The following is a 16,929-nucleotide window of genomic DNA, read 5'->3' as shown; positions in this document are numbered from 1 at the left end:
AATCATAAAGTGACGGAATATCATAGCAAGATGGCATACCACTTAAAGTTTGTTGGTTCTGGGAGCCACATTGTGGTCACTTAGTATTCAGTAACTTACACCATTTGGGCATCTTTTGATGATCTTGTGTCAGATGGCTCTGTCTCATGATAAACGTGTATTAGGTGAAGGGTTGAAGCCCTCATTGTCCAAACCAGCTAACTGTGGAAGGACTGGCTAAATATCTAATGTACGTGGGGGGCCCCCCAGTTCTGGTTATCTGTTGAGGGGGAAAAAAGGTTCAGGCTTATTGAATTTTAACACCTTATTCTTCTGTTCTTGAAGATGATTTTTCATGAAACATCAATTCTGGTACATCTTTTCTTAATCCCTTGGGGACGAAGCCCATTTTCACCTTAAGGACCCGGCCATTTTTTGAAAATCTGACCACTGTCATTTTAAGCATTAATAACTCTGGGATGCTTTTACTTATGAATGTGATTCCGAGATATTTTTTCGTGACATATTCTACTTTAACATAGTGGTAAATTTGAAAATTTTGCATTTTTCTAACTTTGAAGCTCTCTGCTAGTGTTGCTTGCGAATATTCGTAATGCGAATTTTATTCGTGAATATCGCATATTCACGAATTTGCAAATATTCACGAATATCGCACTATATATTCGTAATTTACGAATGTAACAAGGGGACGATGTGCGTTTACAAAGCCCCCCGTGGTGCCAGAACAGTGGACCCCCCACATGTGACCCCATTTTGGAAACTACACCCCTCACAGAATTTATTAAGGGGTGCAGTGAGCATTTAAACCCCACTGGCGTTTGACAGATCTTTGGAACAGTGGGCTGTGCAAATGAATAATTAACGCTCGATACGCTCATCCCTAGATGTTAAAGTTTCATCATTTTCACGGACCACTGTTCCAAAAACCTGTCAGAAACCTGTGGGGTGTAAATGCTCACTGTACCCCTTATTACATTACGTGAGGGGTGTAGTTTCCAAAATGGGGTCACATGTGGGGGGGTTGCATTGTTCTGGCACCATGGGGGCTTTGTAAATACACGTGGCCCTCAATTCTGGACAAATTGCGCTCCGATGAAGCTCCTTCTCTTCTGAGCAATGTAGTTCGCCCGCAGAGCACTTTTCGTCCACATATGGGGTATGTTCTCACTCAAAAGAAATGGGGTTACAAATTTTGGGGGGCTTTTTTTCCTATTTTCCCTTGTGAAAATGAAAAATTTTGGGTAACACCAGCATTTTAGTAAAAAATTTTTTTTTCATTCAACTTTAACGAAAATTCGTCAAACACCTGTGGGGTGTTAAGGCTCACTATACCCCTTGTTACGTTCCTTGAGGGGTGTAGTTTCCAAAATGGGGTCACACGTGGGTAATTATTGTTTTGTGTTTATGTCAGAACCGCTGTAAAATCAGCCACCCCTGTGCAAATCACCAATTTAGGCCTCAAATGTACATAGTGCGCTCTCACTCCTGAGCCTTGCTGTGCGTCCGCAGAGCATTTTAAGCCCACATATGGGGTATTTCCGTACTCAGGAGAAATTGCGTTACAAATTTTGGTGGTCTTTTTTTCCTTTTACCTCTTGTGAAAATAAAAAGAATGGGGCAACACCAGCATGTTAGTGTAAACATTTTTTACACTAACAGGCTGGTGTAGACCCCAACTTTTCCTTTTCATAAGAGGTAAAAGGAGAGAAAGCCTCCCAAAATTTGTAGTGCAATTGCTCTCGAGTACGGAAATACCCCATATGTGGCCCTAAACTGTTTCCTTGAAATACGACAGGGCTCCGGATTGAGAGAGCGCCATGTGCATTGAGGACTAAATTAGGGATTGCATAGGGGTGGACATAGAGATATTCTACACCAGTGATTCCCAAACAGGGTGCCTCCAGCTGTTGCTAAACTCCCAGCATGCCTGGACAGTCAGTGGCTGTCCGGAAATGCTGGGACTTGTTGTTTTGCAACAGCTGGAGGCTCCTTTTTGAAAACACTGCCGTACGATACGTTTTTCATTTTTATTGGGGCGGGTCAGTGTAAGGGGGTGTATATGTAGGGTTTTACCCTTTATTATGTGTTAGTGTAGTGTTTTTAGGGTACATTCGCACTGGCGGGGGTTTACGGTGAGTTTCCTGCTAGGAGTTTGCGCTGCGGCAGAAAATTCGTCAAACACTACAGCTCAAACTTGAAGCAGGAAACTCACTGTAAATCCACCCGTGTGAATGTACCCTGTACATTCACATGGGGAGGCAAACCTCCAGCTGTTGCAAAACTACAACTCCCAGCATGCAGTGACAGACCGTGCATGCTGGGAGTTGTACTTTTGCAACAGCTAGTGGCACACTGGTTGGAAGACCTTCAGTTAGGTTCTGCTACCTAACTCAGCATTTTCCAACCAGTGTACCTCCAGCTGTTGCAAAATTACAACTCCCAGCATGTACTGATTGCCAAAGGGCATGCTGGGAGATGTAGTTATGCAACAACTGGATGCACGCAACTACAACTCCCAGCATGGCGAGCCGTTTGCTGTTCGTGCATGCTGGGAGTTGTAGTTTTGCAAGATTTGGAGGGCCACAGTTTAGAGACCACCGCACGTGATCTCCAAAATGTGGCCTTCTGACCGACCAATAGCAGGGATAGGAGGGGTGGCACCCCTGCCACCTCACTGCTATCCCTTCAGGGGGATCGTGGGTGTTTTGGACAGCCCTGATCCCCCTTATTTTGTTGGTCACTGGAGACCCGTATGACCCGGAATCGCCGCAGATCGCCGGTCTGAATTGTCTCAGGACCCCCCAGGGGTTTGCACGGGTTGCCTGATGAATGATTTCAGCAGGCAACCCGGTCCCCGCCCGGTGAGGGTCGGGGACCAGAATTCCCATGGGCGTACAGGTACGCCCTTGGTCCTTAACGACAATGGACGCAAATGTACGTCATGGTGCCATGGTACTTAACGCACCATGGCGTACATTTACGTTCCGCCATGACCGCGAGCACCGGACCGATGCTCGCGTCATGCGAGCCAGGCATGGGTATCATTTTAATCGTATTGACCGACCCACAGAATAAAGAAAACATGTCCTTTTTACCCGAAAGTGTACAGCGTGAAAAGAAAACCTTCCAAAATTTGCTAAATTGCGTTTTTCTTTTCAACTTTCTCACATAAATAATATTTGTTTGGTTGTGTCGTACATTTTATGGTAAAATACGTGATGAAATTACAAAGTACAATGGGTGCCGCAAAAAACAAGCCCTCATATGGGTCTGTGGATGGAAATATAAGAGAGTTATGATTTTTAGAAGGCGAGGAGGAAAAAACGAAAATGCAAAAATAAAATTGGTCTGGTCCTTAAGGCCAAAATGGGCCTGGTCCTTAACTATGGAGCAAGGGCGTACCTGTACGCCCTTTGTCCCCAACAGGTTAAAGGGATACTCCAGTGGAAAACAATGTTTTTAAATCAACTGGTGCCAGAGAGTTAAACAGATTTGTATATTACTTCTATTTAAAAATCTTAATCCTTCCAGTACTTATCAGATGCTGTATAATACAGAGGAAGTTCTTTTCTTTTTGAATTTCTTTTCTGTCTGTCCACAGTGTTCTCTGCTGACACCTTTGTCCATGTCAGGAACTGTCCAGAGCAGGAGCAAATCCCCATAGCAAACCTCTCCTGCTGTGGACAGTTCCTAACATGGACAGAGGTGTCAGAGCACTGTGATACGACTGAAAAGAACTATACAACTTCCTCTGTAGTATACAGCAGCTGATAAGTACTGGAAGGGTTAAGATTTTTTATATAGAAGTAATTTACAAATCTGTATAACTTTCTGGCACCAGTTGGTTTGAAAACATTTGTTTTCCATCGGAGTACCCCCTTAAAGCTCTGAGTTGTGCAATTTCTCTATAATTCTTACTACAAATGTATGACTAAATAGCCAACAGGGTGTTACCAGTAGGGGGAGTGTCCCTACACTGTCTGACACTAAGCAATCAAAGCTAACAGTACCAGACAGTGTAGACACGTCCCTACTGGTAACACCCAGTTGGCTATTTAGCTATACATTTCTATTAACAATAACAGATGAATGACAAAACACTGGGCTATATGAATGTCCATTATCCAACATGTCCCAAAATTGGTATTTTATAGAGGATGCACTTATTTAATAAAACAGAGAGATTAGGAGAGGCAACAGACCAGGGGTCAAGTCCTGCAGCAACGCGTGGGAACTCAGTTCCTGCACTTTTTTCACAGCAGGAACACCATTCCCATTAGTAGGACCAGCCCTTGAGTGGAAATCATGGGTGAGTTCCTTACTTCGTTTTCCAGGACTTGACCCCTGCCACAGACCCTCTGTAAGGGAGATAAGCACCGCCAGCTGTGTATGGCAGCCGCTTATTTCTCTCTATCCATTCAAAGCACAAAGGAAATAAAAAGGAATTGGACAAATGAGACATTCCGATAATAGCTATGGAAGGCCTGTGAGTACCTTTTACTGGCAAAAATGACTGGATATACCTTGATAATGCAGGGTAAAAGGAGCAGTATGAGGTACGATGTATCTGGAGGCAACTGCTGCAGCCCCGATTGTTCTTCTAAATAGTGAGGACCAGTATTAAAGGGGTACTCTGCCCCTAGACATCTTTTCCCCTATCCAAAGGATAGAGGATAAGATGTCTGATCACGGGGGTCCTGCCGATGGGACCCCCGCAATCTCCCTGCTGCACCCGGCATTCGTTTAGAGTGTTGTGTGCAGCGGCCACGCCCCGTCAATGCAAGTCTATGGAAGGGGGTGTGATGTGACGTCACGAGCCTCCGCTCCACATCGCCAGCAAAGTTTGTTCCGTGCATCGGATGTCTGGGGTGCCGCAGCTGAGGGACCCCCGCAATCCTTTGGATAGGGGATAAGATGTCTAGGGGCAGATTACCCCTTTAAGGATGTTTCTTAAGTTGAAATTCTAGGAAAACCTGATAGTGATGTACATACATATATACAGGTTCTAACCTTGGATTAGCAATGAGAAAACTTTTCTTACCCATCCTGGATGAAGTAATACTTTGTTTTCTCCTTTTTGCTCACAAGCTTGCAGGATGTTATGACCAACCTGACATCGCTCCTGTTGGTCTCAGCGGTCACAGCAATAAAAAGCTTCTCCGTACTCCTGATACGCATGGGAGAAGATGTAACCTCATTCTTGTTTGAGCTGAGGTCTGGGCCTAGTCCAATACCAAAACGGAACTGACCAAACTGTCCGTCTGTGATGAAATCTGTCCAGACAAGGTTGGTGTGTGGAGAAGTTTGAAGATGTGTGTGGACAACCAATGCAGCGGTGTGGTTCCTGACGTTCCTTACTGTGCTGCTTGTGGTAATGTCCAGGTTATGTCCCTTTAATAAAGAAAAACATTACCATAGGTACACCTACAGGGATTGCAGAATGCAGCACATTGCAACATTTAGATTACAACAAAAAGACTATGGGGGAGATTTATCAAGCAGTTTTAGGCTATGTTCACACACCATAGAATCACCGTTTTTTTTTTCCAGCCATAAATGGACGAATATTTTTTCTTTTATGTGTGAACATGACTTTATACTAAAATTCTCAGCTTTCACTTTATCAGAGCAATATGAGACATTAAAGCTGAGCTGTGATTGGTTGCTTTGGCCAACAAAGAGAATCTCTCTATAAGGCTACACAATGAAACAATGGAAAAAATTCTCAGCTCACCTGGGGAGTGCAAGGCAACCTCCAGTAGCAACTTTGAACCATGTATAGACAAAGCCAGCACTTGCGGATAAAAACATGAAAAAACTTTAATGAAAAATTTCCATAAAAACCATGGGAACTGCAGAGCAGCACAGGACATACAAAAATTGAATACAAAAATAGCACAAGGAGAGTTACCCCAGACTCTGTAAGCTGACACGTTTCAAGTCCAACGACCTTTACTCATAGCATGCTATGAGTAAAGATCGCTGGACATGAAACGCGTCAGCTTACAGAGTCTGGGGTAACTCTCCTTGTGCTATTTTTGTATTCAATATTTGTATGTCCTGTGCTGCTCTGCCGTTCCCATGGTTTTTATGGAAATTTTTCATGTATTTATCCGCAAGTGCTGTCTTTGTCTATACATGGTTCAAGGTCTCTATAAGGCTACTTACACACTACCATTTGTCTCCGGCAGTGTGAAGCCCATTATTTTAGGATCGCGAATAGTGGGAGAAAAATTTGTGCTTGCACAAATTTTTCTCCCGCTACTTGCTGTTAAAAAAAAAAAATGGGTCCGTTAGGACCCCATCATAGTGGGATCCATTGGGACCTGTCAGGTAACGGGTTTGTTTTTGGCCAAAATGTTTTTTTAAAATATAGAGCCTGACGGACTCGTTAGTGACAGGTCCCAATTGCAGTGTGAAAGGAGCCTAAAACAGCAAGATAAATCCCCCAAATCTGATTTCCCCCATGGGAGGGCTAGCCTCCATACCCAGGGAGGAGACCACTTTATAATTAGCATTAAGTACTAAACTAAAATAAAGATGACCACACACTAAATTGGATAAACAGGCCGCGGTCCTCGTTTATTAAGAAAACCAATAACATAACATAATAAAAAACTCAATAATAAATATTAAACCAATGTGAATTTTACCACCTGTCCGCCCAGCCTAGCTGGGTGACACCCTGCTTAACAAACTCCGACCGCGACAAAAGGAACATTAAGAAAACAAGGGAGGGTGGGCGGGGGGTTCTTCTTTGCTTGACTCGCCGGCATCTGACTGGAACCAGGGGCAGCATCCTTATTTATAAACAAAGCAAGTTCCTGCCGTTGCCCAGCGACCAATCCCATGCCAGCTGAACATCTGGCCAGGAACATCTGCCCAGATACAGGTGAGCGACCAATCAGCACCCGCTGTATGTAAAACAACCATTTGATATCTATCATTTTTTTATTATTTTTTTATTTAACCCCTATTCCAACAACTCCCCGGGCTGGAGGCGCCTCCCATGTGGCCCTTCACTTAAGGCTCCAGGCCCTTAGCATGGGAGGGCTAGCCTCCATACCCAGGGAGGAGACCACTTTATAATTAGCATTAAGTACTAAACTAAAATAAAGATGACCACACACTAAATTGGATAAACAGGCCGCGGTCCTCGTTTATTAAGAAAACCAATAACATAACATAATAAAAAACTCAATAATAAATATTAAACCAATGTGAATTTTACCACCTGTCCGCCCAGCCTAGCTGGGTGACACCCCACAAACATGGATAGCCTACTATCCATGTACCACCAGACCCGCGGCCATTTCAATCAGGGTCTGAAGACCCGTATTGAAAATATCATTTCCAACATCTGACAGGTGCGTAAAGTCATCACGATACAAACCAGGGATGAAACCCTCAAGCTCCACATGCCTAAAGGAAACACCACCCACCCGTCTCATGAAGCGGGCCATACCTCTATTGACCCTTCTTCTGATGCGCTCCAAAAATATAAGCTCTTTGGACGCCCATAATAAGCGAGGGACAATTTCTGAGAACCCCACTGAGCAAGAAGGCCAGACCAACTGGAGCTCCAGAAATAAAGCCTTTAACTCAGAAAACAGGACTGCCGTATTTACCTTCCCAATATCATTACCCCCAATATGTAAGATAAATATATCCGGGTATGGCCAGATAGCAGCACGCTTCAGAATAACGTCCCAAATATGACACAGCTGCAACCCGCTTACACCGCACCAGAAGATGTTGAAGTTCTCCTCCTGAAAACCAAGATTCAACGTATACACTCGTGAAGCTGCTCTTTTAGCCGCCCACCGGATAAAAGAATGGCCTAAAATCCATACCACTTTTGCAGAAGGACCTAAAAATTAAATCAAGACCAGGTTAGGGCGAACATAACTCAGATATCTATCCGACGACCACCTACCAATTGATTTAATAGCCCGCGGATCTAAACCCCATAAAGAGGCCTCGGTGGCAGCACCAATTCTAAAAGAATGCGAACTGAAATGAAAATTACCCAAACCCAAATAACAAAGGCATTTCTTCAAGACCCCATTAAACTGACTTCTTGTCAATGGCGAACCATCCAAGTGAATGAAAAAATTTTCAAAACCAACAGGACGAATGGATAAAAACTTGGAAATAGTCCCCCATGGACAAAAGGAAATGCCTTCTACTTTGTTCAAACGTATAAAACATCCGTTACCTGCTATGTCAGTTTTTGAACGAGAAACATAAATAGAGACATGACAATCATACAAAAACACATCAGTATACAGCAAAGGGGACAAACTAACCTTGTTGGGAGAAACCAGCTCGCTAATCCTAAAAGCCCCAAAGAATGCAGTCACAAAAGCAGTAGAAAACAAATGCGCCTCGAACTCGGAAAAACAAACCTGAAAACAAGCAGCACATAACTTCTCTAAAAGACCATAATTAATAGGTCGTCGAACATCCCTCCTATATTTGGCCAACTTTAACCCCTTTAAAACCTGCTTAACCTGAAAAAACGACAAAATAGACTTAACCCCAAACCATTTCTGAAAAAAGGAAATACCCGACAACTGTTTATGGATGTGGCTATGCGACACGTCTTCAGCTAACAAACCTACACGAAACTGATAGCCAAATCCCCATCCGATCTAAGGTAATCATGACCGTGGTCGACACAAAATTGCAACCAAGACTTCCACGCCTTACTATAGTCCGACCATGTCTTAGGAGCAATAGACTGATGTAGATAATGCTCAGCTAGTCCCAAACCAGCTCCCAAAGATGGTCCGGACAAGCTACCCCTTCTGGATCCGCATCCGGCACCAACTCCCGGAACCTGGAGAACTGAGAACGAAACAATGCATCAGCTATTACATTGGACACTCCTTTAACATACTTGGCTTTTAACCATATATTTAACTTTAAACAAATCAAAACCAAATGCCTAAGAATTTTGATAACTGGGTCGGAAGCTGAAGACAAACAGTTGACTGCAAAAACGACACCTTTATTATCAGAATGAACAACTATCCTATGGTCCCTAAAGTGCTCACCCCAAATCACTAGTGAAACCAAAACCGGAAATAATTCTAACAAAACAATATTACTAACTAAACCAGCCCTAACCCAAGAATCATGCCAAGGCTCAGCGCACCAATGTCCTGAGAAAAAAGCTCCGAAGCCGAGAGACCCAGCTGCATCCGTGAAAACCCCAAGAGATCCATATTCAACAAACTCGTGCTGCCACACCGAAGCACCATTAAAGACCTGAAGGAATTCTGACCACAACAATAAGTCCTCTCTCAGACTTCTAGACAGACGGATATGCGCTCTAGGCGACTTAAGGCCCCTAGTAGCTAAAAACAATCTCCTACAAAACACCCTACCCATAGGAACCACCTTAGAAGCAAACACCAACAAGCCAAGCAAACTCTGAAGTGCTCTAAGGGTAGTCTTTTTCCTGCACAACATAAAATTAATTAACTGTAACATTCTTTGAATCTTTTCACCCGGTAAATAAAAAACCATGTCAACAGTATCAATTACGATACCCAAAAATTCTAACCTGCTACAAGGGAGAACAGTTTTCTCTGACGCCAAAGGTATGCCAAAATGCTGAGAAATGCGTTGGAAACAAGAAAAAATGTCTAGACAATCATTAGTGCCCTGTCTACCAAAAAACAAAAAAATCATCTAAATAATGTAACAAACCGCCCCCTTTAAATGAAGAAGAAACCACCCATTCTAAAAACGTCGAAAAACTCTCAAAATAAAAACAAGATAAAGAAAAACCCATAGGCAAAGCCTTGTCAAAATAAAAACAACCGTTAAACTGAAAACCCAACGAATTAAAACCCTTAGGACAAACCGGTAGTAGCCGGAAAGCTGATTTAATATCCGCTTTGGCAAGCAAAGCGCCCTGACCAAATTGTCTTAACAAAATTAAAGCAGAATCAAAGGACGCATACTCAACCGAGTATGCCCCAGGGTCAACAGAATCATTCAGCGAACCCTTCAGAGGATAAGAAAGATGGTGAATCAATCTAAAAGAGTTGGGCTCCTTCTTTGGAACAAGTCCCAAAGGGGATAACCTAAAATTAGGAAAAGGAGGGGACCGAAACGGCCCCTCCACTCTACCTTCCTTGACCTCCTTGTCAATCTTCTCCTGCACTACTACCGGGTTCAGATTAACTGAACGCAAATTATCCACCCAGCAGCAGCCCCGACCAGTGAACTCCGGCACCTCAAAACCAACTGTAAAACCATTAAATAGCAATTCAGCTTTCGCTTTGTCTGGGTAAAGCTCTAGCCAAGGACGCATGTTTTGTACCTTCACTGGCGTCCAAGCTCTTTGAAAGAGATTCTCTGACTGAGGGCTGCTGCTGAGAAGACAACGCGTTCTTCTTGAAACATCTGGAGAGTGAATGGGTACCCCCACAATGAGAGCACTCGTGCTTGTACTTACAGTTGGACTGCCATTTGCACTGTGACTCGTTGAAGGCAAAACACACCCCCTTCCGAAAGGAAGGAGGCGTGCTGCCCGGCACCTGTCTACTTCTTTGTGGAATCATCAAATTAATCCATAACCCCACATCCTTCTGACCCCATTTAACTGATGGGTGCACCGACAGCTTCTGCCTGGACAGATTGGGACATCACAGGAATATTAGAAACAGACGAGACTGACGCAACATCCTGTTTGGAAACAGAAGGATTAGTAACCGTGGCAACCACGGACTCTCATTAGTAGCAGACACGACTGAGTTAGCAACATCCAAGACAGATGAACTAGACAGCTGAGAGGAAACGGAACTAGACCTCGCAGGATCCCCCCACTAGCTGTGGGTGGATTAACCCAGGCTGCGGCGCATGACTGCCCAGCATTAGCCTTTACAGCCCCGGTATTATTACCCGGAATGGCAGCCAACATATTAAATAAAGCCGCCATCCCAGACAACAATTGACTACCTGGCAAGTTATTTAAAGCATCCATCCCAGCCTGAGCACTGTGACCCGCATTGCTGCACTCACCCATGGCCGGCTCAGCAGATGTATCAGCCACTGGAAGTACAGGAGGCAGAGATCCAGGATTCACAGGGGGGTGAAAAGAGACCAGCTCCCTGCCAGCGCCCAAAAGGGGGGCAGACCTGCGCAATGCAGAGGAACCCGCACTGGCATCACGGGCCGGGGGGGGTGGGAGCTGCTAGACCAACTGAAGAACCCCCTACCGCCGCAGGCTGCCGCTGGGTAGCTACTGTCTGGTGACCTGGAGCAGACAAAGAGGACACTCGGGGTAAGCAATCCATAACACTGGCAGCAGGGGCACTAGAAACATACATATGTACATTACCCCGTCCATCCCGACGCCTCTGTCCGCTCTGCCGACCCCTGTCTCCCGGTCCTCTGCCCCCGCTGGCCACCGTCGGGGCATAGCGCTTCCTTTGTCGGCCGGCCTGCCTCTTTGAACGCCGCTCCACTACGGGCGCCGCCGGAACAGGCCCTGGGTCACCTCCGGTCACCGGCACCGCCCCAGCGTCACTTCCGGCCCTTGCGACGCCGACGTCAGACACCGGCGACGGAGCGACTTCCGGCCCAGGACTCGCCGTCCCCGACACTGCTCCCAGGGATGGCGCTTCTCCGGCAACCGCGCTGCTGTTTTCACCGGTGAGTGACAGGCTCAGGCATCTACGGAGCCATTCCTCTCCCCCGGCTGCCTCCGCTTTCTCCAGCAGCCGCACATACAGCTCTTGTACGGCGTCTGCTGGATTAGTGGCCGAGCTGGGTCCGGGCTGACTGAACTCCATTCTCTCCATCCTTCAGGCCGCGGACAGGGGTTCTTCTTTGCTTGACTCGCCGGCATCAGACTGGAACCAGGGGCAGCATCCTTATTTATAAATAAAGCAAGTTCCCGCCGTTGCCCAGCGACCAATCCCATGCCAGCTGAACATCTGGCCAGGAACATCTGCCCAGATACAGGTGAGCGACCAATCAGCACCCGCTGTATGTAAAACAACCATTTGATATCTATCATTTTTTTATTTTTTTTTTATTTAACCCCTATTCCAACAACTCCCCGGGCTGGAGGCGCCTCCCATGTGGCCCTTCACTTAAGGCTCCAGGCCCTTAGCATTCTTTCTCCAAGCAGTAACATTCTCCCTGCGTTCTACTGACGAACCTTCTATTTTGTAAGTTTATTTGAAGGTTTATAGTTTTTTATAATGCAGTTGTGGTTATAGCACAGCCGATGGATATAATATAGCATTTATTTTTTCCTAAATGGGGATTTTTTTAATATAATATCAGGATAAGGATTTGACTAAAGTCCTATGATCAATGTAATCTCAGGCTACAGACATTGCTTTGAGAATTAAACAGATATTCTGCCACTGGAGCGTCAGGTTACTCTTTAACCTTTTAGTGGCCAAGAAAATTTTCATGTTTGCATTTTCATTATTTCCTCATGGCCTTCTAAGAGTTAAAACTCAATAACCAATTGATATAGTTTGTGTTATGTTTCGCTACTTTCAAAATGTTTTTTTTTTTTGGAATAACGTCTGGGAGGATCCACACATGGCAATACCAATCTTGTTAAAAAAAACTGTTCAATTCATTTTATGTCCTTTTAGCTTTAGGGGACTTTTATAAGCAATCAATAATTTGCCTATACTGATCAATGCTATTGTCCCCGGTAATTAGTGGTGTACCCCAAGGTTCAGTACTGGGCCCGCTGTTGTTTAATTTATTAATCAATGATATAGAGGATGGTATTAACAGCTCTGTTTCTATCTTTGCAGATGACACCAAGCTTTGTAGCACAGTACAGTCTATAGAGGATGTGCATAAGTTACAAGATGACTTGGATAGACTAAGTGTCTGGGCATCCACTTGGCAAATGAGGTTCAATGTGGATAAATGTAAAGTTATGCATCTGGGTACTTATAACCTGCATGCATCGTATGTCTTAGGGGGGATTAAACTGGCAGAGTCACTGGTAGAGAAGGATCTGGGTGTACTTGTAGATCACAGACTACAGAATAGCATGCAATGTCAGGCTGCTGCTTCCAAAGCCGGCAGGATATTGTCATGTATCAAAAGAGGCATGGACTCAAGGGACAGGGACATAATACACCCCCTTTATAAATCATTGGTACGGCCTTACCTGGAATATGCTGTTCAGTTTTGGTAGCCTGTTCATAAAAGGGACACTGTGGAGCTGGAAAGGGTGCAGAGACGCGCGACTAAACTAATATGGGGCATGGAACATCTTAGCTATGAGGAGCGATTACAGGAGTTACAATTGTTTAGTCTTGAGAAGAGACGTTTAAGGGGGGATATGATAAACGTATATAAGTATATTAATGGCCCATACAAAAAATATGGAGAAAAACTGTTCCAGGTTAAACCCCCCCAAAGGATGAGGGGGCACTCCCTCCGTCTGGAGAAGAAAAGGTTTAGTCTAAAGGGGCGACACGCCTTCTTTACCGTGAGGACTGTGAATTTATGGAACGGTCTACCTCAGGAACTGGTCACAGCAGGAACAATTAACAGCTTTAAAACAGGATTAGATACATTCCTGGAACAAAATAACATTAATGCTTATGCAGAATTATAAAACTACATCCCTTTCCCTTATCCCCTTGCACCCTTCACTTCAATTCCCTGGTTGGACTTGATGGACGTATGTCTTTTTTCAACCATACTGACTATGTAACTATTGCATTGATCAGTTAGATCTGCACTCTGCTTATACAGGATGTATACGTAGAATCTGTATGGCAGGCACAAAGGACCTCATAAGGCCTCAGGTTGCCATAACAACTAATTGGTAACGTGCAATTGCTATTGATTGTGGTATCTAGATGGTTAAATTGACAGGATCAGACTTGAGTCCAGTTGTTGAAGAGTGACACCTGCTGCATATGGAATGAGCTCAGCTCGTGAGCCAGCTCTATTTACAGTGACCGCTCATGCAACATAAAAACGAGTATGGGCAATCACTAAGGGATTAAAAGGGTACTCCGCCCCTAGACATCTTATCCCCTATCCAAAGCATAGGGGATAAGATGTCTGGTCATGGGGGTCCCGCAGCTGGGACCCCTGCAATCTCTGTGCAGCACCCAGCATTCATTTAGAATGCTGGAAGCGGGCGATGGGGGTCGTGACATGGGGTATGACCACGCCTCTCATGACATCACACCACGCCCCTCAATGCAAGTCTATGGGAGGGGGCGTGGTCATGATGTCACGAGGGGTGTGGTCGTGACGTCACAACCCCCACCACCCACTCCAAGTGTTCAGAACAAAATGTTCCAAATGATGGGGCAGCGGAGTACCCCTTTAAAGGAGTTTTTTTCACCAATAATGCTCATTACGTTTCCATAGAATGATCGGTGAGGGATCCCCAAAAATCATGAGAACAGGGGTCCCATTTGTTGAATGGAGTGGCTGTAGACGTACTCTTCTGCTCCATTCAACTCTGTTGACTTTATAAAGATGCACAGCACTTGGCTGTACTGATCTCTTGTTGAGTTAAATGAGAGCCATACAATTGTCTATCCAGTAAGCAGCGGCATGGGGGCTTAGCTGCAGTAAAATGGCACGGCTGCTACTCAATGTATAGAGATGGGCGCTTCCTGCTCTGTTCACATTGTACATATGGTGCAGTGGCTTTGACTAAGAAAAGCTCATCAGAACCCCACTGATCAGATGTTGGTGGCGGCCATCAATTACACAGCCCCAGAAATCCCCTATAAATGACCTGTTAGCTGCTCCTATGAGAAATAATAGGATTTTATGCTCTATACTAACTGCATAGGCAGATAATATCTTTGCAGTCATTGCTCTTATCAGCCATAGATGTAACATACTGTCTAAGGCTGTGCAACTATATACAGAGTCTCACTCAACAATACAAATGGGTGTAAAGTATATTTCATCACAAGGACAGAAAATAGTCCTAGCCACGAGTGAACTATAGACATTGCATACCTTCCCATAATAGAAGGTTAATGTACACGTCACTGTACGAGGGGAGAGACACCACTGCTGCTGCTCCTCCAGCCATACTGGCAGCTTCAACCACTCAAGGGGAATGCTCACAGCAGTGTCATAGGCATATGGGTTGTTGTATCGCAATGCCAGCTTGTACTTTAGTAACAGTGGCACTTTTAAGGTAAGTTTACCTCCAGAAGATTGTGAAGGTTCTAGTTCTGGTATACATCAATTGTTTAGGGTCACTGCATGGACACCCTACAATGTATGTGCAATGTTCTAATATAATATACTAAAAATAGGTCCAAACTGGTGGGATGGGTTGTATAGTAAAAGTCATAATAGTTGGTTAACAAGTGATCCCCATAGTGGCTAATACAACTCATTCACAACTTGTCGTAAGAAATACCTGTACAACTATAAGATTATTATTAATGACCAATCACGTCCTAAGTCAGCAAATTCTATCAATCTTTTCAACATCAGAGATAGATGATTTCTTAGTACATAAAATATGATCTTACCTGCATATGAACTTGGTTCTCTGAACCGGCACTGGTCGATTCACATAACAATACTAAATATAAAATCCATGGTGCAATGAAGTTTTGTAGCCCCATTTCAAAGCCAAAGGTCCATAGACGCCTGGTAAAAGGGTTTCCTGTGCAGAAGCGTCTAATGTTTTTCCAAGCTCTTTCTGAAGGTTATGGCTATACCTTTAGTGCTACTTATGATAAAATGTGTCTAGTAATGGATTGTCTGCGGAACAGAGGGTGGAGACTCTTAACCTTTTAGCTGCCAAGTTAAGAATCTGATATTTACTCATGAAAGTGTAGATCCATCTATAGATCATCTCCTCCAGGTATGGTTAGGACAGCCGCACAGGATGGAAAAGGTTTCATGATCACATAGAATTGTTGGTTCTTGTCTTCACAATGGTGTTAGTGGTTTGGGAGGAATAAGAACAGGACAATGTGTAAGCAGATGTCAGATCATTATAACAGAAGATATCTTCCAGGCTTCCGGCTCATCCTGTGCAGCCAGAAGGTTTTTTTTTCTTTTGCGTGTGGTGGGATAGGCAGGATCAGGGAACTGCTTGTTCTAAGTGTATTAGTGAAAGATGATACTAAAAGGTTGGGAACATTTTTACGTATTTTTCGTAATGTTTAGGATGCAGAATTCAAAGAATTGGTTGAAAAATGTATCAATGAGAAACCATAGAGAAGCTGCAACATTTTATCTACAAAGCACCTAAGATTTATTCGTATTATCCTGGCATAGTTGCTGGTGCCTTAGGTGAGTAGGCAACGCCAGGCCTATGATGGGGTATTAAATAGCAACTTATTGAGTCCATGCTCCCCAATCTAATGATTCTACAGGAAATCCAGTGATTAAAGCAGCTGTCAATGTGATCACATGATTCCCCTCTAGATCACTATTACTATTTTGTGACCTTTGGTCTATTAAGAGTAGGGTCATATGTGCTGTATTTTGCAACCCATTGAAGACAATGGGTAGCACAATACGCAGCTGTTTTTGCTACCATCAACATTCAGTTCCGGACGCTGGGTGTGGGGGTCGTGACTTTACATCCACTCCCCTCGTGACACCACGCACCCTCAATAGTTACATAGTTAGTACGGTTTAAAAAAGACATACGTCCATCAAGTTCAACCAGGGTATTGAAGGGTAGGGGTGTGGCGCGATATTGGGGAAGGGATGGGATTTTATATTTCTTCATAAGCATTAATGTTATTTTGTTCCAGGAATGTATCTAACCCTGTTTTATAGCTGTAAAATCTTCCTGCTGTGACCAGTTCCTGAGGTAGACTGTTCCATAAGTTCACAGTTCTTATGGTAAAGAAGGTGTGTCCCCCCTTGAGACTAAACCTTTTCTTCTCCAGACGGAGGGAGTGCCCCCTCGTCCTTTGG

General features: G+C 44.3%; 1 protein-coding gene across 1 annotated transcript in view; it reads right to left on the bottom strand.

Annotated features, from left to right (window-relative positions):
- LOC130277738 (uncharacterized) overlaps nt 1-15,794 on the bottom strand; it is a 39,915-nt gene extending 24,121 nt beyond the window's left edge. The window contains exons 1-2 of the mRNA XM_056528471.1: nt 15,522-15,794; nt 5,042-5,391 (exon numbers count right to left, since the gene is read on the bottom strand). Coding sequence (XP_056384446.1) covers nt 5,042-5,391; nt 15,522-15,617 — 446 coding nt within the window. The 5' untranslated portion in view covers nt 15,618-15,794. The remainder of the gene's footprint in view (nt 1-5,041; nt 5,392-15,521) is intronic.
- Nucleotides 15,795-16,929: the final 1,135 nt, after the last annotated feature.

The sequence above is a fragment of the Hyla sarda genome, chromosome 6 (genome assembly GCF_029499605.1).
Source record: "Hyla sarda isolate aHylSar1 chromosome 6, aHylSar1.hap1, whole genome shotgun sequence".
NCBI lineage: Eukaryota > Metazoa > Chordata > Amphibia > Anura > Hylidae > Hyla > Hyla sarda.
This window is presented reverse-complemented; position numbering and strand designations above follow the sequence as displayed.